Consider the following 27,600-nt stretch of genomic DNA (forward strand, 5'->3'; position numbering starts at 1 on the left):
TAGCAAGGTTGGGTTTGAACTCAGTCGTGTGTCACTTAGGCCATGTTCCCAGCCCTTACACAAACTGCCCTCACAGTGCAACAGAGTTCTTAGCACAGTGCTTGGCACAGAGCAAGCATTTAATAAACATTGGCTCTCACCATGACTTCCTGAAAGCAGTTCCAGCAGGGGACCCAGGCTCCTGACATCCTCCCCAGGGACCCCACGGGGCCCTAGGGCTGATTCTCTTCCATCTTTGGTTCACACCACCTCGCTTCTCCTGGGAGCTGGAGCAGTTCCTCCACGGGAGCGAGAGCCACTGGTCTCCCCTGCTCCTTGCTCCTCGGTCACCTCCTCCCACCTAAGGCAGAGCAGAGCGGAGCAGAGGAATTCTCAGCTTCCTCTAGTTACCATCAGCCTGCAAAGAAAACATAGTCTGCTGCGTCTGCTGCCAGTTCCTCTCTGGTGACAGCCACAACCCATTTGCTCAGCGCCATTCCCAGCCTGTGCTGTTGGTAGAGCTGGGAGCCTAGGGGTGGACCCCAGTGTGCTGCACGAGACCCTGGGCCAGTCACTTCAAGGCTCGGGTTTGAGGGTTGCTCAAAGGGGCAGGCCTGGGCCAAATAATTTCTTGGCTCTAAGGGTTAAGACTGAAGGTTGGTGTGCTGCATTCATAGCCTCTTCTTAGGGTAGGAAGTCCATTGTATGGACATGTTCCCCATATTTGGGGGAGTTCATTAATGCAGTCTGGCAAATTAGTAAGTGGCATTACAAGTCCCCTAAACTGTGCTACTGGCCACCTTTGCCTCTTAGGAGTTTCCAGGGAATGAATCCGTTGCCACTTTCTGGGCAGCCAGAGCTACCTCCTATCAGCTGTGAGACAGCAAACCAGAGCCAGGAGCCTGGATTACCGACTGCTTCCCAGGTCTGAGTTCCTCCCTGGGACAATTAAACCCCAATTATTAGTGCTGGGTGAAAGGAATTGCAGTGTAGATGTCTTAAAACAACACTGTTGTGCTGATATGTGCTAGGAAGCATTGTTGGTATGTTGGCTACAGATTCACCCTCCTAATTGGTTCTTTCAAGTAATGACTGATGGCAGGAGGAGACCAGGTGGGGTTGGGAAGCTGGGGCTGAAATTCTGCCATGGATGACTCAGAAGGAGATGGAATATTCTAAATTTTATACTTAGAACAGAGAAAGCAGGGATATAGTACCTTGTAGTCAGAAACCTTTAATTAAAGGAGTTTTCAGCCCCCAGGGATCAACTGGAGCATGGTGGTCAATAATTACGAATACAGAGGGCTGTCACAACCAGACGACTCTTTCTCCATGCTAACTACCCAAGCAGCGCTTAAGAATCCTTAGCCATGGGAGTGTTCTCTGTCTGGGCCAGGGAAGTGGAGGGGAAACCGAGGCATCAAACAGAGGAGAGGTCCTGAGGTGTTTCAAGGAACCCAGAAGGCTGACGCCCATCACCACACAGGGCTGACCACCCTCTTGGTCTTTGGATTCCAAAATATTGAACTTCCTTGTTGGAGATTTCCTTTTTCCCACGAGAAGAACATCTCCAGTGATGTAATAGAAGGCAGAGAGAGGAAGGATTGCCTTGCAGTCAACTTACTGGCACGTATCTGTTCTGTAAAGTTACAAGGGTCTTTGTCCATTGCTTCCAGAAATGCATACTCTGTCAGATCCCAAGGGGCCCATTTACAATTGATGACAAGAAGTCGGAGGGGTGAGTATGGAGAGGAGACTCCAGAGGAGTGGGGAGTGACTCCCTTCCTCCTGCTGCTGATCCTGTTTGGTGCCAAGCAATAGTCAGAAATCAGGAGTGGTGAGAAGCAAATGGCCCGGGTGGAAAGGAGAGGGGGAGTTCACCAGGAGCAAGAGAATGAAGGTGAGCAAGAACTCACAGTGAGAGCCCCAGGGGACTGGGAGAAGGGAGTCTGCCAGGAGAGGGCAGGCCTTCCCGGGTAGGGGTGGCAAGCAGACCTCCTTGGATGGGGTACATGGCAGGCCAGCCCAGAGGCAGGGGGATGCTCAGGATGACCTGTAAGATTCCTTCCCTCTGGAGGCCTCTGTAGAAATCCAGAATGGGTGAGCAGAAGTGGCTCGAGGTTTGATTTTCCTGAAGATGCCCTGAGCTGGAGGAGACAGGCTGCGTTGACTCTTCATTTATTTATGAGGCTATCGATTATAATGCAGCTTTTCCACAGGATCCTGAAGTAGCTGTAGTTGGGAGAAGAAACCTCTTACCAGTTAGCTTCCTTTGCCCTGGAGAAGTCGGGCACTCGGAGAGGCTGTCCCCCTCCCTCCCCACGTTCTCCTCTACCCATCACTTTTGCAGCCCTCACCCCTGAGCACCCTGAGGGTTGGGAGCTTGGACAGCCCTCTACTTTCCTCTTTTTAAAAAATTTTTTATTTTTCCTTCTTCTCCCCAACGCCCCCGAGTACAACATAGTTGTATATTTTAGTTGTGGGTCCTTCTGGTTGTGCCATGTGGGACACCGCCTCATCATGGCCTGATGAGTGGTGCAAAGTTTGTGCCCAGGATCCAAACTGGTGAAACCCTGGGCCAGCGAAGCAGTGCACGTGAACTTAATCACTCGGCCAGGGGGCCAGCCCCTCTACTTTCCTCTTTTCTCAGGTCTGGCTGTTCTGGTTTCTCCCAATATTTAGGACACACTTCAGCACCCCCAATCCTAACAGCAGGGCATTGCTTAACTCATGTGCAGACATTAAATTTCTGAGCTGGGGAAGACCTCCGAGATCTTCGCAGCAAAACCCTTTTGTTTTACTGAGAAGAAACAGTGGCCAAGGGGAAGTGATTTCCCCAAAGTTGCACAAAGCCAGAGTCACAACCTGGACAAGAATGGAGGCTTCCTGATCCCCCCAGGCGAGGACCCTTTGCACTGTACCACGTTGCCTCCATATCTGACCCTTCAACCCAGGGTTGGGGATGCCCCTGAACTAGGAATCACTCTCTGGGACCCTTGCCCCCTTTTACAGTCTCCCTGTAGGGCCTCTTCTTAGTTGTGTGTTGTTTTTTTTTCCCCTCCCCAAAGCCCCAGTATATCCTAGTTGTAAGTCCTTCTAGTTCTTCTACGTGAGCTGCCGCCACAACATGGCAACCGACAGATGAGTGATATGGTTCTGTGACGGGTAAGCAAACCCAGGCCACCGAAGCAGTGAGAGTGCTGACCTTTAACCACTAGGCTGTCAGAGCTGGCTCTCTCTTTTGTTGTTTTGCACTTGATGAAATCTTTGCTCTCAGTCTGCCCCAGTCCAAAATAGGATTGAGGAGGTTTTGTATAGCCCCAAAGAAAAATAGAGGCTAGTGATAACGACTACAAACCTGATCGGACTCACCTGGCCTTATCCACCCTCCATTCCCACCTACCCCCCATTGGCCACCTTTCCTGAGGCCTCCCCCAGCCTCTATGTCCCAACATCAACCTTCAGGTGGGCAGAGATGCCCATGTCTAGTCCTTGTGAAAGAAGTTGGCTCTTCTCCCTTGGCCCTCATTCTGGGGCTCAGTCTTCCAGATCATTGGGAATAGGCCTTTCCATGTGGGCAGAATCCAGGAGACAGGCCAACATTACACCAAGCCCCAAGGGCTGGCTCCCCCTCTTTGGAGACCCTGAAGTTTGGCCCAACTGAATGTGGCTCTAAAGATGAGGACCACTGCCTAGGGTAAGTGAGCCCTCTGCCCTATCAAGGTTGTCTATGTCGTTATACTCCGTAAATTCCTTTTGGCATTCAGTGTTTCAGAATTTAACCCCAACCCAATTTACTGGCCTCACTCTCCTCTTTCTTCCCTTCTCATAGGCTATATACTGTAGCCAAAAGGAATTCCATGTGAGCACCATATATTCTTCCTGTGCCCCTATTGTTCTAGAATGCCCTACCCTCCTGCTCCACATGTGCAGAAAACCCATGTTCTATGCCACTTTCCCTGATTACGGCAGCTGACATTCATTGAGTATCTACTATGTGCTGGACTCTGTACTCTATCCTCACAAGAACCTCCAAATTCTCCCCATTTCTCTGTAGGATTACACAGTAAGTAGCAAAGTCAGGATCTGAACCCAGGCCTGTGGTCTCCAGAGTCCATACTCTTAGCCACTATGGTATATTGCCTCAAGAAATAGCTAACCTTTCCAAAATTATCTTTCTCTTGTCTAGGATTTTATCTGCACTTTCCGTATCACACATCACCTTTTGATTTTTTACTGTAACTACTTATATCATATACCCTAACTTCCTCACTAGACTGTGAGCTCTTGAAAAGTAGGAGCTGGGTCACATTTCGTGCTAGCACATGGCAGGGGGCCATTAAATGTGTTTGGGATGAAGGAATGAACACATGACTGAATGGATTTGAATCATAGCGAGGTCTAATGTCTGCCCAGGGTGGAGTAGGGAGTTGGAACTCCCTTTTCTGAAGAGCCCTAAGCTTCACATTTCCTTTTTAAAGGCACCATGGGAAACGAAGGGAAGGGAAGCGTTTCATAGATGAGTGAGAATAGGAACGCAAACCCCTGCATGTCTGTAATTACAGAGCCTCTTCGTGCTGGCTGCTGCTGGCAGCATGCTGGGGAATGTGTTTTCAATTCTCCAGGTTGGGAACTGCAGGTACTACCGATTGCTTTGTGTGGTCTGACATGGCTGTAAAGGGATGAGAGAGAAGAGGATAATAAAAGCCGTGAGCAATGGCTTTGCCAGGTGCAGGGTCTGCCCCAGAGCAAAGGCCTCCAGCATGCATCCCACCTTCAAGACCCACTTTGGGAAGGCAGAAGGGAGTCCAGCTACCCTTTCTGTGCCGGACTCTTTTGGGATCAGGGACTCCACACAGAGCAGCACATGGCAGGGTGGTCTCTGGCTGGGTTAAGGGCAGCGTCAATCCACTGGGAGTCCTTTCAAGTTGAGAAGGGGCAACCACAGGCTCTAAGGTGCAAGGCACTAGGCAGAGGACATGGAGTGTAGGCATCCTCTACGGAGGGTGTGTGTTGGTGTGTGCGTGTGTGTTCATGCTTGTCTGAGCGTGTCAGAAGCAGTGAGGGGGCCCGTAAGGGGACTGTGTTTCTTTCGGGGCCCTGAGATTCCCTGCTGGGCCCACTTTCTCCGAGGCTCTGTTCAAGACTCAGCTTTTCTGGTCCAAGTTTAGAACGGGCACATCACGCTACTGGGCCATGGCTGGGAGGATGATTTCCAGCTCTGCCTTTATGTAAACCCACTTGTATTGAGAGACGGTGGGCTCCCACCCACCACTCCCAGCCTCATTCCTACAGTGTATCTTCATCTCCTGTCCAAACAGAGCGGCCTAAAAACCTTGCCTTTGCATGGTACTTTTATTCTGATACTTATATTTTCAAAGCCCATTTACAACTATTATTGCCTTCCATTCTTACAATAGCTCCTCCAGAGGTGAAGAAAGCTGATTCTTTTGATTATAGATGAGCAATTGAGGCCCACAGAGGCTCTGTGACTTGTATCGGGTCACACAGCAAGTTTGGGACCCGCTCTCTGGCTTCCTGACTCCAAGTTATTTCCTGTCTTTAGCTCTGGGCCCCCATCCCCCCATCTCCTTCACCTCCTGTGTCCTGAAAGGAAATCTTCACAGAGAGGCTTGCACTTCATTAGCAACATGCACATGAGTGCTCCTGGTGGTGGGTAGACAGCAATTCAAGACAGGCACCCTCCTTATCTCCTTCCCCCATTCCTACCCACCTAACCCTGACTCCCACCCCCACCCCCACCCCCAGGAGGAAGCTCAACTCCGGCAAGAATCCTCAATATAGCTCTTCCTGAAAAATTGGGGCACATGCCAGGGAGCTTTCCTGGGAGGAGAGTTGGTGCTGTTTGCCCTTCTTGGGAAGGAGGGAGAGACAGTGCTGGCTGGGTCTCCGTAGACGGGCCTGTGCGGGGCCTGGAGCAGGCCTGAAGACAGGGCAATGTGTTACAAGTTTCCCTTTGCCTCATCTCCCAAACTGGGAACCTAATGGTCACTGGGTGGCCATTTCTTTGAGACTTAGAAGTCATCTAGTCTGGCTCTACCCTCCATCTGAAACTTTGTTTATCTGGCTTTGGGGTGAGTCATTCATTGATTCATTCATTGATTCAGCAAATACTTGTTGACTACTGACCACGTGCCAGCCTTTGCTCTAGATGCTGGGGATACCACAGTGAACAAGACAGGCAAGAATCCGATCAGTCTGGAAAAGGACGCAGTTAGTTGGCACACTGTTATTTGGAGGTGGGGTTGGGTGAGGTCAGGATAGAGAAATAATAGGAGCTCAGAGAAGCAGGGTAGCTGGGAAGCCTCCTGGGGAAGAGGCATGTCTAAGCTGAAGCTGGAAAGATGAGTGGAGCATTAAGCCACCCAAGAGAGGGAAGAGTGTTCTAGGCACGGGGAATAGCCTGTGTGAAGGCCCAGAAGCTAGAGAGCACCTGGTACATTTCAGGAACTGAAAGAAGTGCAGAGGGCTGGAGTGTAGCATGCAAAGGGCAGGCAGATGGAGGAGGCAGTAAGAGGTGAGGCTGGGGCTGGGTCATGGGGGGCTCGAAAACCACATTGAGTAGAATGAACTTTATCCTAAAGACAACGATAAACCCCTGAAAGGTTTAAGATGTGTGATATATTCAGATTTGTATTTTAAAAAGATCCTTTTTGCTTTGTGTGGAGTGGTGCTGTTCAATAGAAATATAGTGAGAGCCACAAATGTGAGCCACATTTGTATTTTAAAATTTTCTAGTAGCCACATTAAAAATGTAAAAATAAGCAGGTGAAATTAATTTTCTTTTTTTTGAGGAAGATTAGCCCTGAGCTAACTGCTGCCAATGCTCCTCTTTTTGCTGAGGAAGATTGGCCCTGAGCTAACATCTGTGCCCATCTTCCTCTGCTTTATATGTGGGACGCCTACCACAGCATGGCTTGTCAAGTGGTGCCATGTCCTAACCCAGGATCCGAACCTGTGGACCCTGGGCCGCTGAAGCGGAACGTGTGAACTTAACTGCTGTGCTACTGGGCCGGCCCCGTGAAATTAATTTTAAAGAATATATTTTATTTAATTCAATCTATCAAAATTATCATTTAGCATATAATCAATAGAGAAATCTTAATAAGATATTTTACTTTTTCTTTATATTAAACCTTCAAAATTCAGTGTGTAATTTACACTTACAGTGCATCTCAATTTGGACTAGCTGCCTGCTTTTTTTTTTTGAGGAAGATTAGCCCTGAGCTAACATCTGCTGCCAATCCTCCTCTTTTTGCTGAGGAAGGCTGGCCCTGAGCTAACATCCATGCCCATCTTCCTCTACTTTTTTATATGTGGGACGCCTACCACAGCATGGCTTGCCAAGTGATGCCATGTCCGCACCCGGGATCCAAACCGGTGAACCCCGGGGCGCCAAAGCAGATTGTGCACACTTAACCGCTGTGCCACCAGGCCGGCCCCTGGACTAGCCACCTTTTGAGTGCTCAACAGCCGTATGTGTTTAGTGGCTACCGTGTTGGATTGTGTAGACGAAGAGACTGCATTTGAGAGGAACAAGAATGGCAAAGCTGTTGCAGTTGACCTGGAAGAGTACAGCAGCCTGGGAATAGCGACAAAAGGACAGATTTCAGAGATGTGATTCCAAGGTTGGCATACTGGGTCTGGACTTAACACCTCTGGATTCCTTTTATGTGAAGGAGAAATAAACTCCTACTTTGTTTGGGCTATTTTACTTGGGATTTTCCTTCTACTCACAGCTGAACCTAGTTTTAAGGAATCTATCACCTAAACGGAAATGTCCAATTGACAGATCTGATGGGTTTAAATAAGGAGACAGGTCTGAGAAAGCTACATATAGATTTGGGAGTTCTCAATCCATAGTTGGTCTTTGAAGCCATGGCAACCTATGAGATCTCTAGGGAGAATGGTCTAGTGAGAAGAGAAAAGGATCTAGAACAGAACTCTGAGGAACACCAACACAGGATGGGCAGAGGAAGAGAATCCTGCTAAGGACACCGAGAAGGAGCCGCCAGACAGGTAAGAGGGAACCAGGGAAGCGCTGCTCCACAGAAGCTTATGGAGGAGAGAATCCCAGGGAGGGGGTGATCAGCAGTGGTAAAGGCAGCTGTCTCTGTGGCTTATGCTTGTGAATGGCATCATAGAGCCTGAATAAACCAACTTCGGCTTCTGTCGCAGCCCCAAATTCCACCAAAGGCTGGTCATGTCATCCTCCTGCTCAGTGCTCTTCACTGGGCTCCCAGTTTCTTAAAAAGTTCTAGCACATCCTTTAGGCCCCTCCAAAGTCTGCTCCTAGTTTTTCTGTCCAGCCTGTTCCCTTCCCCAGCACACTCTGTCCCTGCAGGCCTGGTTTCCTACCATTCCTTGCCTTGGCTTGTGTGCTTCTCTCTGACTAAAGAACCCTCCCTCCCTCCCTTTTCTTTTATCCCCCAAATCCTACCATGTTTTAAGACTTAGCTCAAATGCCAACTCTTCTGTTCCTTGATTCTTCCAGACTGACTAAGTTCCCCCCCAACCCCATGCCCCCCATGAGCACTTTGCTCACTCTTGATCACAGCCCCCAGTTTAGTCTAGCCTGTGTTAAAGTGAGCTGCATACACGTGAGTAGAAGGTAAGCTTGGAGAAGTCTGAGGCTGCTTCTGGCTACTCATCCCTGTTCCTTTTGGCGCCTTCCACAGAGCTTGAGAAGATGTTTAAGAAATGTTTACGGATTCAATGGAATTGTTTTCCCTCACAGCCCCCAAGTAATAATGTGGTCTCAGTCTTCTTTGTCATGTCACTACAGGGGTTGCGGGGATGAGCGAGGCACTAAAATAGAGAGAAACTTGGTTTAGAGGGAAATAGACAGGAGTTGAGTTTGAATACAGCTTCTCAAAGAAATAGTCGCAGTCTGAGCTTCCTCTGACCTAAGCAGCTTACATCATCTGAATGCTCAAGAACCACCTTATTGGGGCTGGCCCTGTGGTTGAGTGGTTAAGTTTGTGTACTCCGCTTCAGCGTCCCAGGGTTTTGCCAGTTAGGATCCAGGTGCGGACATGGCACCGCTCATCAGGCCACGTTGAGGCGGCGTCCCACATGCCACAACTAGAAGGACCCATAACTAAAATATACAACTATGTACTGGGGGGATTTGGGGAGAAAAAGCAGAACCCCCCCCCAAAAAAAGATTGACAACGGTTGTTAGCTCAGGTGCCAATCATTATATATATATAAAAAGCACTACCTTATTAATAGAAAAGCAGTAGAAAAAATTAATGAAATTAAAATTGTTTCTTTGAAGAGATGAACAAAATTGACAATCTTTAGCTAGACTGATCAAGGAAAAAAAGAAGACGCAAGTTACTAAAATCGGGAATGAAAGAAGGGACATTACTACAGACCTTAAAGAAATAAAAAAGATTATAAAGGAATAATAAGAACAACTATATGCCATCAAATTAGATAATCTAGATAAAATGGACAAATTTTTAGAAAGACACAAACTACTGAAACTATTTCAAAAAAATCTAAATAAACCTAAAAGAAGTAAAGAGATTGCACTAGTACAGTCATGTGCTGCATGACAATGTTTCAATCAACGACAGACTGCATATACAATGGTGGTCCCATAAGATTAGTACCATATAGTCTAGGTGTGTAGTAGGCTATACCACCTAGGTTGTGTAAGTGCACTCTATGATGTCTGCACAATGACGAAGTTGCCTAATGACACATTTCTCAGAATATATCCCTGTCATTAAGGGACACGTGACTGATTTTTAAAACTTCCCACAAAGAAAATTCCAGGCCTAGATGGATTCACTGGTGAATTGTACCCAATGTTTAAAGAATTAATGCCAATCCTTCATACTCTTCCAAAAAATAAAACAGGAGGGAACACTTTCCAACTCATTCCACGAATCCAGTGTTACCAAGATATCAAAACCAACAAAGACTTCACATGAAAACTATATATCAACATTGCTTATGAATATAGATGCAAAAATCCTTAACAAAGCAAAACGGACACAGCAACATATAAAAAAGATTATACATCGTGACCAAGTGGGATTTATCACAGGAATGCAAGATTGATTTACTATTTGAAAATCAAAGTAATACATCATATTAATAAAATAAAGGACCAAAACCACATGACCATCTCAATAGATGCAGAACAAGTATTTGGAAAAACTTCAATACCCTTTCACGATAAAAATACTCAACAAACTAGGAATAGAAATGAACTTCTTCAACTTGATAGAGAACATCTACAAAAACCTCACATCTAACACTAGACTTAGTGGTGAAAGACTGAAAGTTTTCCCCCTACGATCAGGAAAAAGACGAAAATATCTGTTCTCACCAATTCTATTCAACACCATACTGAAAATTCTAGCCAGGAAAATTAGGCAAGAGAAAGGATTAAAGGGCACTGAGATTGGACAGGAAGAGGTCAAACTATCTCTATTCGTAGACGATATGATCTTGTACACAGAAAATTGTAAAGAATATATACACACTACTAGGGATTAATGAATGAGATCAGCCAAGTCGCATAATACAATATACAAAAATCAATCGTATTTCTATCTACTAGCAATGAACAATATGAATATGAAATTAAGGAAACAATTCAATTTACAATAGCACCAAAAAGAATGAACTACTTAGGAATATATTTACCAAAAGAAGTGCAAGACGTGTACTGAAAATTATAACACATTATTGAAAGAAATTAGAGGAGATCTAAATAAATGGAAAGAAATCCTATGTTTATGGATCAGAAAACTTAAAAGTTGTTAAGATGGTAATACTGCCCAAGTTGATCTGCAATTTGACACAATCTCTCAAAATCCCAGCTGGCTTTTCTACAGAAATTGGTAAACTGGTCCTAAAAGTCATAAGGAAATGCAAGGGACCTAGGGTAGGCAAAGAATCTTGAAAAAGAAGAGCAAAGTTGGAGGACTCACATTCCAGATTTCACAACTTACTATTAAGCTACGGTAATGAAGACAGTGTGGTACAGGCACAAGGATATATATCAATGGAATAGAATTGACAGTCCAGAAATAAGCTCTTATATTTATGGTCAATTGATCTTTGATAAGGGTTTCAAAACAATGCAGTGGTGAAAGAATAGTCTTTTCAAACTAAAGATGTGGGACAATTGGATATGTATCTACATGCAAAACAATTAAGTTAGACCCCACCTCACCTCATACACAAAAGTTAAACAAAATGGGTCATTTAGCAAGAACTAAAACTCTTAGAAGAACATAGAAGTAAATCTTTATGATCTTGGGTTAAGCATCGATTTCTTGGATATGACATCAAAAGCACAAGTGACAAAAGGAAAAATAGACAAACTGGTCTTCAGGAAAATTAAAAATGTTTGTGCTTCAGAGGTTACCACCAAGAAAGTGAAAATACAATCTGCAGAATGGGAGCAAATATTTGTCAACCATATCTCTGATGACGGTCTAGAATCCAGAGTAGATAAAGAACTATTACAACTCAATAATAGAAAGAAAAATAACCTAACTAAAACATGGGCAAAGGATCCGAATAGACATTTCTCCAAAGAAAATATACAAACTGCCAATAAACACATGAAAAGATGCTCAGCCACCAAGGACATGCAAATGAAAACCACAATGAGATACCAATTCACATCCGCTAGGATGGTTATAACCAAAAAGACAGATAATTACAGGTGTTGGTGAGGATATGGAGAAATTGCAACCCTCATACACTGCTGGCAGGAATCTAAAACGGTGCAGCTGCCTTGGAAAACAGTCTGACCATTCCTCAAAAGTTTAAGCATAGAGTTACCATAAAACCCAGCAATTCCACACCTTGGTGTCTATCCAAGAGAACTGAAAGCATATATCCACACAAAAACTAGTCCATGAACATTTATAGAGGCATTATTGATAATAGCTAAAAAGTAGAAATAACCCAAATGTCCATCAACTGATGAATGGATAAACAAAATGTAGTATGCTCAAACAACAGAATATTAACCAGCCATAAAAAGAAATGAAGTACAGATTCATGCTATAACATGATTGAATCTTGAAAACATTATACAAAAGACCATATATTTTATGATTCCGTTTATATGAAATGTCCAGAATAAGCAAATTCATAGCGACAGAAAGTAGATTAGTGGAGATTGGGGAGAAATAGGGGAGTGACTGCCAATGAGTACGGGGTTTCTCGTTGGGATGATGCAAATGTTCTAAAATTACATAGTGATAACGGTTGTACAACTCTGTGAATATACTAAAAACCACTGAAATGTACACTTTAAAAAGGTGAATTTGATGGTATGTGATATACCTGTGGTATATACGGATATATGTGGGATATCTCAATAAAGCTGTTATACATATAAAAAGAGAATTACCTTATCACATTGAAGTAAGGTGGGCCTCCATTTCCTAGTGGAAAGATAAAAAAAAGTTCTCGCCAACTGGAATATACCACAATACGCCTGACAAGGCAAAGTTTTCCTCGAAAATTGTCCTCAAAAAAGAAGGCAAAGTAGTGCAGACCTCAATTTTTAGGGCTCTGCTCACCATTCCTCACCTCCCTCTCCAGGATTGAGGGTGAGAGAGCATAGTGTATGTTTTTATGACAGTAGAGACAAGGATCTCCCTCGTAAATAATCTTGCCTCCCACTCTTGAGGCTGTCCAAGAGTAGACATCTGTGGTTTCTGCCTGCCCACTACCCATTCTCTTGTTTCTTGTAACTGCTTGTGGATTGTCCTACTGTCAGCTATTACTTCCTTAATCTCAAAAGGTCTGGCAGACTGCCCTTCAATTCTATGGCCAAAAGGTGGACTTGTGACCCAATCTGTCCAATTAGACACCTTTCTTTGGGAATTTGAATTAATAATGGGGCGACTCAAAGAAACCTGGTGATTTGCCCCACTCAGATGCCCAGAGGAAACTGTTCTACGGTTCCTGCTCCGTGGTAAAGGGAGCTATTCGGGTCCCGTTTCTTTCTTCAGGTATTTTTTGCACCCAAGAACCCTAACTTGGTCTTTTGTATGTTCAAGGACTGACAAATTCCATATCATTGTCTTGGTTCTCCCATGGCAAAGGCAGGGTTCCTCAGGATTGTCTGGACAATGAAGGAGGAAGGCTCCTAAATTATGAGCAGTCATGACCTAGAATCCACTACTGCCATTGGAACATCTTCTCTTTGGTTCTTTCTTGGTGACCATTTGCTCCTTTTTTTTTTTTTTTTTTTTTGAGGAAGATTAGCCCTGAGCTAACATCTGCTGTCAATCCTCCTCTTTTTGCTGAGGAAGACTGGCCCTGAGCTAACATCCATGCCCATCTTCCTCTACTTTATATGTGTGATGCCTACTACAGCATGGCTTGCCAAGCAGTGCCATGTCCGCACCCAGGATCCAAACTGGCGAGCCCCAGGCCGCTGAAGGGGAACATGCGCACTTAACCTCTGCACCACCGGGCCGGCCCCGTGCTCTAATTTTTCAATTGAAGCTCTAAACATTCACTGAATCTTAACTACATCAAGACATTTTGTTAGTTGAGGGAGTACAATGATGAACAAAATGACATCCAACTTTGGTGGGTGCTGGGAATGTACAGATATGCTCTCTGAATTCTGACTCCGTGGACCAGAGAGAAGGAGCAGAAAAGGAGGACATTTAAGCTTGGCTAGAGGTACAGGCTCCCGGTCTGAGAAATTTCTCTGACCTACAGGGAAGGTAACCTTTCTGATGGGGTATTGAAATCAAGGAAGCATGGACTTTAGGGCTGACAATGACCTTATAGATTATCCAGTCCTACGTTTTCCAGATGAAGAAATCCAGATTCTGAGAGGTCGAAATGACTTACTAGAGCCAACTGGGCTTAGGACTTCTCTGACTCGCAGTTCAGTGCTTATCTCACTAGCTCTGGTCACACGGTTGACCTTGGCTGGCTCTTCTAGGTTTCAGGGGACTTGGGAAGGAGGAGCGGCAATATTGGGGGCTTGGTAAATGGTTGCCTAGGGGAGCATGTCTTGCACAGCCACGAAAGAAATCAGCAAGGAATTGTGGCAGATTCCAGTAGTTCGAGTCACGTTACTTTCTTCCTCAGGTTTTCGCACTAGACACTTAGCAGAGGAGACTGACACCGGGGTTTGCACTGCAACGAGAGTGTCAGTGTGTGTTTTTCCCACCCTTCTCCATCCTCCTGGAGCCCTTTAAGCAAGTCAACTGCTAAAGGGCTTGGTGAAATGACCTTTGTCACCGCCATGCTCTCTTTCCTCTGAGTGACCCAGTCAGCTGCGAGGGTGAGCTCTTGATTGTCTTTACCTGTAATGTGTCAGGATATCAGTCAAATATCCAGAGAGTGTGTGAGGAAGCAATCAATTCAGAAATCAGGTTTGGACTTTCCCCAGGGCTGACAATGATTTACCTCAGCTAGCAACTTGCTCTGAGCAGAAGGGCCCAGTGCAAATAGCACACATTGCTGGTTCTAGGGAGAGAGACAGGAAAGCCCAGAAATGGTTCTCTGGGTGGAGGAAGAGATAGAGTGTCCTTCCAAGCTGTATTTTTCAGCCATCAATGGGCACGATCAGTTTAACTAATACTTACAGAGAACTTCCCATGTCCCGGGAACTGTGCTAGGTCCTGCAGCCCACACATAAATAAGACATGACCCCTGTCTGCAAGGAACTACAGACAAACATCAGACTGACAAGTTTGATAGCATGCGGTCAGTGATGAGCCCTGGACGTTACCGAAGCACAGAAGAGGGAGATGCATCCTACCTGGGACTCAGGGAAGGCTTCAGAGAGGACCCCCAAACAAAGCAGTTAGCCAGGAAAGAAAGCTGTAAGCCTCACAGGCAAGAGAACCACATGAACAAAGGTGTGGAATCTGGATTTGGGGAAAACGGATGGTGTTACTAGAGCAGGAGGAGTGAGATGGGAAGTGTGGGCAGATAAGTCAGACAAGGCAGACAGGGTAAATTACTGGAAAGAGCATGGTCTTTTTTCTGAGCAGGGAAGAGGGAAGTGCCCGGAAGTTCTGCATTTTAGATAGATCACTGCAGTGTGGATTTGGGGAGGAGGAGCCAAGAATGGGGGCAGGGAACCAGCTGGAAGAGATGATGAGTACCTGATGCAGGGTATTCATAATGAAAATGAGGCGCTCAGGGCTGGCCCAGTGGCGCAGCGGTAAAGTTTGCACATTCTGCTTCTCGGCGGCCCGGGGTCCGCTGGCCCAGATCCCAGGTGCGGACATGGCACCGCTTGGCAAAAGCCATGCTGTGGTAGGCATCCCACGTATAAAGTAGAGGAAGATGGGCACGGATGTTAGCTCAGGGCCAGTCTTCCTCAGCAAAAAGAGGAGGATTGGCAGTAGTTAGCTCAGGGCTAATCCTCCTTAAAAAAAAGAAAATGAGGCGCTCATAATGAAGGAGGTATGGACTGGACAAATAGCCAGGAGGTGGGTGATGGTGGAAACGATGTGGGTAAGGGAGAGACACAAATCTAGGGAGCCTCGCAGGGTTGACTTGGTACCTGGGTGGATAAAGAGGCCATGGACTGAGATAAAAAATACAGGGAAGAGAAAGAAGTCTGGAAGAGAGCTGTTAATGATAGCTAACATTTATTACTCACTTCTATGGACCGGCATTGTGCCAAGAGTTCCTCATGCATATTCTCATAACTCTATGAAGTAGATATTATTCTCCATTTTCAGATGAGGAAAATGAAACTTTGAGATACTGAATAGCTTAGCCAGATCTGCACAGCTGGTGGAGGGTGGAAAGAGATTAGAATCCAGGCATTCTGGCTCCAGGGCGAATGCTCTTAACCACCAAGCTTTATATGTGTGTACGTGACGAGTCTGAAGAGCCTGTGGGACACCACAGTGGAGAGGTCCAGGACTTAGGGGAGCCCCCAGGGCCCAGATCATGGTAAAAATCACAAATATGGATGTAACTACCCAAGTTGAGCAGAGACCGGAAGCACAGCGCCCTGGGGAACCCTGATGTTACAGGAAGTAGCCAGAGGGTAAGGGGCCCACAGATGAGAGAAAAACAAAAGTCCCCTCGGATTTTTGTCTGAAGACATGGCTCTGCTATCTGGGCAATCAGGAATGGTGTGGTGGCATCAAATAAAAACGTCCACCAAGTTAAGCCGACATATTAATCATAACAGTTACTATGTTGCATAGTAATTATCTTAAACGGTAAGCATTTCACATAAATAGCAGTAATTAGTATAGCACAAGTTTCCCAAACTGTGTCCTGTGGAATAGAAGTTCCTGGAGATGTTAATAAATGTTTGGCAAAAAAAGGGCTTTGGAGTCAGATAAGCTTAGGAAACGTTGGTATAATCTAGACAGAGCGCTGAACCCCTGGTTTACACTTTTTTTTGTCTTTTCTCTGTTAGGAGGCAGGATAGTAGAATGGCTAAGAGGACAGCCACAGGAAACAGACAGCCTGGGGTTGAATCCTGCTGCTGACAAGCTGGGTGATCTTGGGCAAGTTACTGAACTTCTCTAAGCAGTAGTTTCCTCATCTATGTAGGGGGATAGTAATATGCTCACTGAGATTGATCCAGAGAGTAAATGCAATAATACATTTAAAACACTTAGAAGAGAACGTGGCACAGAGTGAGGGCTCCATAAATATCAATTATTTTCTATAAACCATACTATAATATTAAGTCTCCCTTGATATCCTATAGTGTTTAGTCCTTGGCACACACATTTCACACACACACACTGATAACACCCATATTTCTTAAAAGTCAAAAGTCTTGGTTCTGCTCCTGGTAGCTGAAGTTCTCTGTGTCCCTACCTCCACTCCACCACAGCCCAGGACTGGGAATGACCCAACTCTTGCCCTACTCTACTCTAGGGAAGGGGGCAGGGAAAGGGAGGATTTATATCCTGACAGCATGGCCTTGGAAGGACCACTGCTAGTGCACACTCGAAAAGGGTATACACCTTCTGGGTGGACACTGGTCTGAACCAGGGCGCAGAGCTTAGCAAGTGGAGTGCAGGCTGTATTCTGCATGCCCTCACCTGCTCCCTAGGCTGAACGCCATTGTACAATGAACAACCTGCACAACCATACATGGCAGTTCTGACCTTCAGGCCATAGCAGGGGCTGGAAGCTAATGACCATCAGAGAAAGAGGGTCCAAGTTCTCCTCCCAGTAGTCCATGAGATTAGCTCTCCACAAGCCCTAAGTGGATAAAGGATCCTTCTTCTCTTCCCTCCCTCCCCACTTGTGCCCCACCCCCCATTCATTCACAGAAAGCCTGACCTCAGAATACCCTTGGTGTGAGGGGTACCTCAGGCTTTGCCTATTTTTCTGAAATCCACTGTTTGAGGTTGGGAGATGACAGAGCTGTGGAAAGCAGAAGCGGGAGGGGATGATTTTCTAGGTTTCCCCTGACACATAATGAATACTAAATTATGATGCTTCAAACCACAGCAGGTCAGGGCCAGACCAAGTCTGACTTCCTGACCAACGTTTGGGACAGTGAAGGGAAAACGATGGGAATGGGAACTTCTTAATCCTCACTGTGTGGCCCAAATGTTTGGCTCCCAATGAAGACTCACCACCCCTTTAGGTCGACACTTCCTTTGTGAGACAGAGGGGAATCAAAAGGCAGAGTTTCCTGTTCTCTGGAGGTGGGTAGGGTGGAGTGGAGGGCAGGCACACTCCCACAGCCTCTTCAGCCACTGGAGAGGCTGGGCTACTGCCTAGAAGCACCGCTGTTCAGCCTAGATGCCAAGTCCAGGCCTGACCTGTGGTGATCTGGCAAGGGCTTTCCCCGCTCTGCATCTTGGTTCTCTCCTTTACAAAGGGAGGAACATGAACGGGCCGAATTTTAAGGCTCCTTACAGCTCTGACATGCGATGCTTCGCACTTCTAGGGGGTTCTATTCACTTCCCCTCCAGTCCTGTCTAACTAGACAGGTGGGGGCAGACTGACCAGATACGGCTTACTCTCACCATCCCAGGGGCCTGTGTACCGAAGACGAACCTCCTTTCTCACAATTGTGCTTAGGGTCTGCCTCCATCGCTCTTGAAGACGAATAGCAGCTGGGGCCCCAGCTGGGAGTTTAGGTCGCATGTCCTTGAGACTCTGGAACAAAGACTGAGCTGGATGGGGAAGGGACCTTCCATGAATGTGAGGGGAGGGGAGCCCTGGGGCTCTTTATGCCTTTACCTCTCAGTAGGGCTGGCAGTTCCTTTCCTTCCCACAGATTTGAGGGGAGGGAAGGGGTCTTGTCTTTTCCTCTGAGGCTGATGACTTCAGCTTCTTCCCCTTCCCTCCCTAAGGTTAGGATCTCTACCCCTTCCTCATCTGCTCCCTGGGTCTGAAATCTCCATCCCCCTCTCCTCCTTTATTCTCCTTGGGCTTGGGGTCCTTACGCCCCTCCCTCTCTCCTTCTCTCTGAGCCTCGCCTCTTTATTCCTTTTTAGGCCTGGCCTCTCCAGCCCTGGACGGAGGGGTCCGCATTCTTCTTTTCTCTCTTAAGGCCACAGTTCCCTCCCCCAACCCTTTCCAGCTCCCCCTCCCCACCCCCTCCCTCCGCCCCGAGGCATTGTGGGAGGAAACAAGATGTGGTGCGAGAGCGGCGCGGGGAGAAGCCCGCAGTGCGGGGCCGGGCGGGCGCAGCCAATGGGCAGCGCGGACGGCGGCGCGCGCGGCGGGGGGGCGGGGCGGGGCGCTATTTCAGCGGGGGCCGCGCGTCGGCCGCGCTCAGCGGCGGAGAGGAGCGGAGCGGAGCTTTGAGGCGCCAGTGCGGAGCGGGCGTGCGGGCCGGCGGACGCGAGGCGGAGCGCGGGCGGCCGGGGAAGCTCGGAGGGCGGACAGCGGCGGCGGCGGCGAGCGCTCGGCCTCGGGCTGCGGGAGCCGGACACCGCGGCCGCGGCGGCTGCTGCAGGAGGAGCCGAGGGGACACCGCCCCTGCCCGCGCCCTGCCTCAGGCCATCGCTGCTCCCCCGGGGCCCCGCGCGGACTCGCCTCCGTGAAGGTGAGCGCTGGCTGGGGGCGGCCCGCGCCCGGGGCTTCGCCGCAGGGCCCGTGCGGCCTCCTCGCCCCGCGCGGGACCCGGAGCAGGGCTGGCCGCGGGGTGGCCGCCCGGCGCCCCTCCTCCCAGGGCTGCGCCACCCAGTGCCCTAGCGACCCCCGGGGCGCGGCTGGAGGTCCCGGGCTGCGGAGGGGCCGCTCCCGCCCCCCCCCCCCCCGGGAGTCCCCCTGCGCTGCGTGGAGGCCTCCGGTGTTCGGGCCGATGGAGAGGGGGTGGAGAGGGCTCGGGCGTGACGCGGCTGCTCCTGCCGCCGCCGCCACCCTCTGGGGCGTCCTTCCTGCGGTGAGGACGCCCAGTCACTCCGGCGCTGCTCCAGGCCGGCCGGGCGGGGGAGGGCGGATGACCGGCCGGGGCTGCGGCCTGGCCGGGCGGCGAGGGTGGAGGCGGGGAGGAGGATGCTTGCTCATTCCCCGGGCGCTGGCCTGCGGGACCGCAGCTCTCTGGAGGATGGGAGGGTGGAGGGATGCGGCCCCCTTGGAGGAACGAAGGGAGAAAATCACGCGTTCGTGGGGTTTGGGGGTTGGGGAGGGCGGTCCATGTCATCCGGAACCTTAACCTTTTTTGTCGCAAAACCGGGGCTAGAGGACGGGGAGCTGTCCTGGAGTGCCCTCCTGCTTTTCAGAGGAGCCCCTGGCTCGTGACTGAGGCAGCTGGCTTGGGGCCCCTCTGGTCATCCTTCTCTCCGGAGGCCCAGGTCCCTCGCTTTTTTCCCAGGAAGGAGGGGCTAGGCTGGCGCCTCCCTCTCCTTTTCTCACCGGCACCTTGGACAGGGGAGGCTGCGGCTGGGCCTCACCTCTCCGACGCCTGGGGGGCCAGGGGTGAAGAATCGTGGCATTGTAGTCACAAGACCGGCGTTATGTAACCGCAGGCTCTCTCCCGGAGAGGAAGGTGGCTTTTAATTACTGTGGCAGAGTTGTTCCTTTGGACTTTGGGGATGAGGCGGTGGAGGAGTAGGTGAGCTCGCTGGGAAAACCCGTGCCAATTTCGTGCTTTAACTTCGCCGTCTGTAACCGGGCCCCACCCCCACCCTTGGGTTTGTAAACAGTGCCCCCTTCTGAGTGGTAACCTGGAATAGGCCACCGGGTGACACTGGTTTTCTTCACATAGAGCCTTATAATGTCAGAACATTCTTCCTGTGCTAGTCAGGCCTTGAATAGTGTTCTCCTGACCCTTCCTCAGCACCAGGCGGTGCCCACGGACTCCTCTAGACGCTTTGACTTTGCCCCTCGGGGGCATCGGGGCAGAGGGTCCTGGTCCACTAACCCTTTCCTCTGCCAGCCTTTGTGAAGTGGAATCAGCCCTGCCTAGTTTGACGGTCAGACAAGGTACCTTGGATGCGGTCAGGGGCTGCCTGGGTGGCAGCTGGCATGCGTAGTTCTTTGCAGTTGGGGCAGGCTGAGGGAGTAGCCATGAGTTCCGCTTCCCCTTTCAGCCCACAGGCTAGTGTGGACTCAGAGCAGGGAGGCCTGGAATAGTACCAGGCGTCTCTCCTTGAGCAGGCAGGCCTGTGTGTAGCCTTGTATCAGACAGGGCTGGAACAACAGCGTCTTTTGTCCACTGGGCTGGGCCACAGAGTGGTGCTTTGGGGAGTGGGACGGGGTGGTGGTGGGATGTTGCTGCTCTGTGTGACGGGACTGTGGTCAAGGACAGAGGATAGGATTTTGCAGCTCCTCTCCTCTGTTCTTGCAAAGCACCTCACACGCTATAGACTGCCAGGCAGATCCTGGCCATTCCCTCTTGGGATTTCTGTCATTCTAGGAAGGGACCATACAATGTCTACCATGGACTTCTGGTTGCTATAGCATGAATGCCATGGCTTAGATAACAGGGATATGAAACAGGGCTGTTAAAATAATAATAATACTTGACCTTTGTTGTCTCTGTCACCATTGGGCATTGGTAGCCTAGGGGTTGGCAACATATTTCTGTGAAGGGCCATATAGTAAACATTCAGCCTTTACAGGCCATTCAGTCTCTTACAACTACTCAACTATGCTATTGTAGTGTACTGCTATAAACTTTTAGTTACAAAAATAGGTGACAGGCTGCATCTAGCCAATGAGACAGACCCCTGCATAGACTATCTTTGTTTGCAGATGTTCTCATATAATCTTAATTAATCCTTGTAACAACCCCTGGTAGAAAGCTATTCTCTTTGTTAAAATGGAAGTAATCAAATGTGGAAAGGCTAAATGACTTGTCCAAGACCATAAGAGTTCATAGTCTGGACCAGAAGTCAGGCCTGCTGATTCCTAGTTCATCTTTGCACTGTGATACCAATGATGTAATGTTATTAAATCAAGGGGCTTATTGTGTTCAGGTGTTATGCCACCTGATTTACCCCCAGGAATACTCTGCAGTCCTTATTTTAAGATAATGTCCTGAAAGGACAAAGGTTAACTTGCCCAACAACACAGCTAGTAGGTGGTATATTGTAATATCTTGGCTATTGGTGCTATTTAAAGTATTGGAAACAGATAAATTTAGAGTTGGAAAAACCTCAGGTGATAAAAACTGATGACTACTTATGGTTGGTTGGTTGGTTGGTTGGTTTTTTGCTATTTATCTTGTATTTCCCAGACTTGGGGACTACGTCTCTGCTAAAAGCTTAGGAGCTCCCTCTTCTAATGCCTCATGTCTGTGTTTTCTGTTGCCCTCACTGTGCTCTGCTCTCCCACTCAGGCCCCACACCCAGCTGCTAATGCCCATTGCCCAGAGCATGGAGTGTTCAGCCTCACCTCTCTGCTTCTTCTGCAGTGTCACGATGTCTGACCGGAAGGCAGTGATCAAGAATGCAGACATGTCTGAGGACATGCAACAGGATGCTGTTGACTGCGCCACGCAGGCTATGGAGAAGTACAACATAGAGAAGGACATTGCTGCCTATATCAAGAAGGTGTGCCAGGAGAGCTGTGGCTGGTCATCAGGGGTGGGGATGGGCAGCTGAGCTGTGCCCCAGGGAGGGTTGGAGCTGGGGACATAGCTTAGCAGATAGATCCCATCTCCTAGAAAATGAAACCCTAGGAACTTACAAAGCAGACAAATTATGGAGTGATTCTTAGTGCCTAAGCGTTTACCTTAGGAGTTCTTAATAGGAACTCTGCTGATTTGTGTGTTTATAAATATTTATGTGACTGCAAGGCATTGGAGAGAGAAGCTTCAGGATTAACTATGATTGGCCAAATTCAGAACTATTTGAAATGAAGATCAGGGATATCTAAATGGGATAATATAAGATCATATACAAATTTTCAGGGTCCTGTGTCACATAAAGTGGAATATCCCTATAATGATTTTCATCATCTAAGAGGTTTCCTTTTCTTTCTCTCAAAAAGTACTCAGTTACTGCATCATCCCTTTTCCCCTACCTTCTTATGAAAAAGGTGGGCTTGAATATATAATTTTTTAAAAATAGTTGAGCAATATTGGAATAATAGGTTTAGACTCTGAAAAATTCCTGAGTGAATGGATATGATTAACACGGTGAGGAAGCAGCTGAGCCAGAAGTGAGAAGTGGTACCCTAGGGCCCCTGATTCCCAGTCAGGATCCAGGTCCATTGATGGTATAGTTCCAGTCTTTGATATTCTTAGTTCTGGTATACCAAGAAGGATGCCAAAGAGTAGTGGCATTCTGGTCCATAGACGTGGTAGGGTGTCCTTGAGGGTGTCCAGAGTTTTACAGAACTCTGCTTTCCTGCCCAGATGGGTGGGATGAGAAGAGGAAACCTTGGAGTCCTGAGAGACTGTCCTTGTGTGGAGCAAGGCAGTGCAGAGCCAGTAAGGCTGCTGGGGGTGCCAGCTCCTTGTTGAGTGATGGCCTTTCTGCTCTGTCCTGTCCAGGGAGAGAATCCAGAATCATGGACTCTGAGAGCCATGAAAATTCTTAGATTATGTCTGACCCAGGTTTTTTGTTTTGCTGATGGGGAAAATGAGACCCAGGGAAGTGAGTATGGCTCTCCCATGTTACAGAGTCTTGAGTCAGGATTAAAGCTAGGTTTAGTGACCCGTGCCCTTTTCACTGTTCCCTCATACCTCTTGGAGTCATGTGGAATGGGGGCTGAGGAGGCCCAACAAGTTTTGTATGTTGGGCACCTGGGGGACAGGGCCCCATGGTTGGCAGCATTCCTGGCCCAGGGTGGAGGGCTGCTGCCCTTTTATGGCCATGGCAGAATGCATTTAGAACTGAGCCATCTGTTTCCTGCTGCTTCCATGGGGCAGCAGGGAGTTGCCTGTCTGATTAGGTCACAAGGATTTCCTAGGTGGTTTTGATGCTCAACTTGTGCCTCTGAGAGAAGTGAGGGAATTGCCCTAATCTCATGGGTGAGGTCCTTGTTCTGGTGCTTACAGCCCACACAGTGTCTGGCACACAGGAGTGCCTTTGATGACTTACACAGAACTGCTTCCTGGTACTCCTGACATTTGGTCCCTGTTTTGCTGTAGTGTCTTGGTTTTTGGCATTTGGAAATGCCAGTTTAGGAATGTGGGAGGCAGCAGGAGGCAAGTCCGGGAGGCTTGCTCCTCTGTTTTACTCCTGCTGTGTGACACTGGATTGGTCTTTTATGCTAATGGCTTATCTGGTGAAGAATCACAGGGTGGGCTGTGGAGTTAGGGTAGCTGGAGAGAGGAGAGATGATCCAGGTGTAAAGTGCTAGAGAGAAATAATGGAGCCTTTGTGGTGTTACATTATTAATGAGGGAAGGAGTGTTTTAGTCAGCCTTAGAACCTGAGCTCCTGTGGTTCAGGGAGCTGGGGCCATGGGCAGGAGGTGGGGTGGGGGTGATAACTGAACTGATCAGACTCTTATTCTGATTTCTCATCCTCCAGCTGTCCTAATCACCTTTCTTCTCTCCCTTTTATTCTTCTTTTAGGAATTTGACAAGAAATATAACCCTACCTGGCATTGTATCGTGGGCCGAAATTTTGGCAGCTATGTTACACACGAGACAAAGCACTTCATCTATTTTTACTTGGGTCAAGTTGCAATCCTCCTCTTCAAGTCAGGCTAGGTGGCCACAGTGAAGGTGTCAGTGGCGGCAGCAGCGATGGCAAGCAGGCGGCATTGCTGGGACTGTTTTGCACTGGGGCCAGCATCAGGATGTCCTCTCCAATGGCTGTGCTACTGCATGGACTGTGTACTCGATTTCATGTGTATGTCGCAGTAAACAAAACCAAACTTCTTTCTGTTTAGTTGCCTGGGGAAGAAGGCTGCTTTATGTTTATTTTTCAAAACTTAAAAATTTTTTTTGGTTGTATTGCACTAGGAAATCTCTCCCACCCCTCCCTTTTCTCTTTCTCTCCTTATACAAAATCAAAAGCCGTCAACAAATCCTGTAAGACTAGACGGGCTGGGGTAAGGAAATAGATTTCTGGAGATGGAACTAAAAGTGTGCAGCTGCCTCTTCCTGGTGGTAGATGCTGCTTTGGGAGAGCCAGGGAGGCTGTGGGGGACAGTGTTAGGAATGGCAAGGAGAGAAGGATAGGAAGGAGGGTAGGGGGATTGATCTAGTACCAGGGAGAATATTCCACTGAACTGTGATTCCACGGCTTGGGGCAGAGGGTGGGGTGGGGTAGGGGGAATGGATTCTTTAAGGGGCCCTGAGACGTGTTTGTCTGTGGTTGTGGGAGTGGGGAGCAGACTTGTCTTGCTGTCTTTGTCAGAAGAGTTTCTAAGTAAGGGCTGTGTCTTTGTGGATTACCTTCTATTCTTCCTGCCAGAGCTCATGCTGGGAGGATGTTGGGGGTCGGATTAGCTTGATTATTTTTCTTTTCATTCTTCCTTCTCTCCTTCTGTCTGCTCCCTGCTTAGCCCTCAGTTTTCTCATTCCTCTGGAGTTCTCTTAGAGCAGCCCCTGTTAGTTGGCCGGCAAGGGAATTTCCAGTGACTGTAGTTCCTTAGTTAGGTCTTAGCAGTCAAACCAAATTAATGTCTCCCTTGAGTCTCCTCTGTGTATATGTGTATGTATGTGTGTGTGTGTCTTGGTTTGGGGTAGAGGGGAGGGAGGGGCAGGACTGTGGAATCTCTAGGGTATATTGGTAGATAATGGTGCACAGTTAGTTGTAAGTGGGCCTTTATGTTATAAACCTCTGGGGGTGACTGGTTTGGGGGTGAAGATAGGTGTCACCCCCCCTCAGCCATCTGGCCCAGACACTCTGCTTGCCCTAAAGCCGTCTGCTCCCAGAAAGGCTTTAGGAGGACAGCCCATGATGAGATGGCCATGCTGCCATCTGCCCTGGAGCTGGGTCTCAGTAGAGAGGGAAAATGACTTTGGATGATTGCAGCCTCTTGTGGGAGGTATGGATGGAAGTGATAAGGGGCTGTGAGGGGCTTTAGGGGAACTTTGGAGGAGGTTAGTCTTGCAGTGATGAAGCCCCAGTATCAGGAGATGGAGCAGGGCCACTAATGGGAGGAGATTCCAAGGAGAATGCTGGGGAAATCTTGTAAACAGATAAACAGGGATGGGGTGGGGGTAGGGGTGAGGGGTGTCATTGCTGATTGAGCTGCTGATTCTTGTAAATCACATTCAAAAACTCTCATGTGTAGGATTGATGCCATGGGGTTTGGGATCCAGCTCATTTTTTTTTCCAAATCCATTCTTGGGGCTGGTGGGGAGGCAGGAGAATGTCCCCTCCCCAAGCCTTTAGTGTGTGCTGAGCTTTCTTTTTGATGCTGACGGGGGAGGGTGGGGACTGGGATGGTGAGTGAGTTCCCTCTGTCAAACTCTTTGGTGGGCACAAGATTGAGTGTTTTACTTTAGGTTTTTTTTCTTTTATGAGTGTCCAAATCTGTTTCCCCCTACCCTCCCTGACTTGTGTGGCCAGTTGGAAATGTCTGGTTTGTGTTCATCTCTCCTTCATTTCTGGAGCAGGAGCTGAGATCCTGCCACATCTCCTATGCTCTGCATCCACGCCTCTTTTGGACATTAAAGATCGATTGATGCACTTCTGAGCTGTTTGGGTTTCTTTGGGTAAAAGGTTTGCTCTGGTGGCAGTGATGGGGGGTGGAAGGTATCTAGGGTGGAATATAATGGAGGCTAAAGAGATAAGACCTGGCAGGGAGAGAGAGTGATTGGCCTGAATCAGGTCTTAGTTGTAGGGCCTAGGCTCGGGCCCTTTAAGTGGAGAAAAACTAACCAGCAGCACTCACCTGTAAGGTTTCTTGGGTCCCTTGGAGATAGGGGAGCCACTTTTTGGGTCTTTGGTATACTAGATGCGGCTTCCTGGTGTCCAGCTTCTAGGTCCAGGAGGAGTTTGGCTTCTTAGAACATTTGGCCAAAGCTCATAGCCCTCCTGGTTCCCATTCTAGGCTTCCCTGAGACCTGGAGACTGTGTCTATTAGCTAAGTCCCATTCCAACCACTCATAAATGGAAAAACTGGGGGGTCTTCAGAAAGAAGGAAACTTTTTTGGTGGAACCTGAGTGACTCTCTTGACTCCTGGCTTATCCTGGTTATCCCACTTGGGGGCTCCTGCCCCCACACACCTGGAGAAATCAGCAGTATCGAGACACTTCTGAGACTGCCCACCCTTGCCCCTAAGCCGCCGGTTTCTGGGTTTATGGCTACAACCCTTCTAGAGGTGTTAGAGAGCATAGGTGCTTTGTACTCAGGTCTGTTAACAATTATTCACTCAAAGACACTGAGTTCTTGTGTGCTTGGGCCTAGAATACTGTTCACACAGGAGAGCAAGACAGGCAAGTTCAGTGCTTCCATGGCATGTACATTCTAATGGGTAGAGCAGACATACACATTGATAAACTGTTTCCAATAGTGGTAAATGTACTATCAAGGAAATAAATCAGGCAATGAGCTATTGATTGTTGGAGGTAGGCAGATTGGGTTCCTTTACATAGAAAGTTGCTGGGCTGGATCTTGGGGAGAAGGCTCTACCTCTGAGGCAGTGAGGTCCTAAGGGAGTAAGACAAAGGGCTCTCTAGAACTCCGACTTCTGTCCTTGCCTTTGCTGGTATGAGTAATTTGTCAGCTGGAGACTTGCAGGAGGAGAGTGAGGCCATGGTCCACATTTTTTCTGTGATGGGTATCTCTAGAGCCAAAACTCATCTTCTTCCTACGCTGATGGGAGAAGTAGTCCAGGTGGCATCTGTGGACAACAAATTCCTGCACAGGTAGGTAGGTGCAGAGTGCTCATCTGAAAGGCCAATCCTGCAAGGCTTCCTGGAGAGGACAAGCCCTCACTCTGTGGGGCCCAAGAGAGGGGCAAGATGGGAGTATGGGTTACAGAAGGGGCTGTGGAAGGCAGATGGGAATTGTGGCATAGAGGAAGGCAGCCACTGTTGAAACTGGTCAGGCAGAGGAAGTGGGAATGTTAATATTCCAGCTCTCTTTTATCCTGTGCTTCAATCTTCTGGGGCCTCCTTTTGGCAGAACCTGACTGCAACGGAGTTGGCAAAACTGACCCAGGGATGCAGTCTGTAGGGGTCGGCTCCCCCTCTCCCAGGGAAAGAGACAGGTGGAGAGTGAATCTAAGGGGGGCAAACCAAACCAGCATGGTGGGGAATTGTCTTGGTTGCCATGGACCACA

At 48.3% G+C, this 27,600-nt stretch overlaps 1 protein-coding gene and 1 long non-coding RNA gene across 3 annotated transcripts; one reads left to right on the forward strand and one right to left on the reverse strand.

Annotated features, from left to right (window-relative positions):
* Positions 1 to 1,197: 1,197 nt before the first annotated feature.
* On the reverse strand, positions 1,198 to 17,242 carry LOC139073931 (uncharacterized). Its single transcript, XR_011523126.1, has 3 exons — positions 17,106 to 17,242; positions 2,033 to 2,211; positions 1,198 to 1,779 (listed from the first exon to the last, which is right to left on the reverse strand). It is a non-coding gene; the product is annotated as an uncharacterized lncRNA (long non-coding RNA).
* On the forward strand, positions 7,924 to 26,002 carry DYNLL2 (dynein light chain LC8-type 2). Of its 2 annotated transcripts, none has more exons than XM_008512841.2 (3): positions 7,924 to 8,019; positions 21,821 to 21,959; positions 23,932 to 26,002. In XM_008512841.2, exons 2-3 carry the CDS (start codon positions 21,828 to 21,830, stop codon positions 24,067 to 24,069), a joined length of 270 nt encoding a protein of 89 aa, XP_008511063.1. In that variant the 5' UTR covers positions 7,924 to 8,019; positions 21,821 to 21,827; the 3' UTR covers positions 24,070 to 26,002. The 2 variants fall into 2 exon arrangements, with proteins under 2 accessions (XP_008511063.1, XP_070416919.1); XM_070560818.1 differs by lacking the exon at positions 7,924 to 8,019 and adding an exon at positions 18,772 to 19,006.
* The last annotated feature ends 1,598 nt before the right edge of the window (positions 26,003 to 27,600 follow it).

Source organism: Equus przewalskii, chromosome 10 (genome assembly GCF_037783145.1).
Source record: "Equus przewalskii isolate Varuska chromosome 10, EquPr2, whole genome shotgun sequence".
In the NCBI taxonomy this organism is placed as follows: domain Eukaryota; kingdom Metazoa; phylum Chordata; class Mammalia; order Perissodactyla; family Equidae; genus Equus; species Equus przewalskii.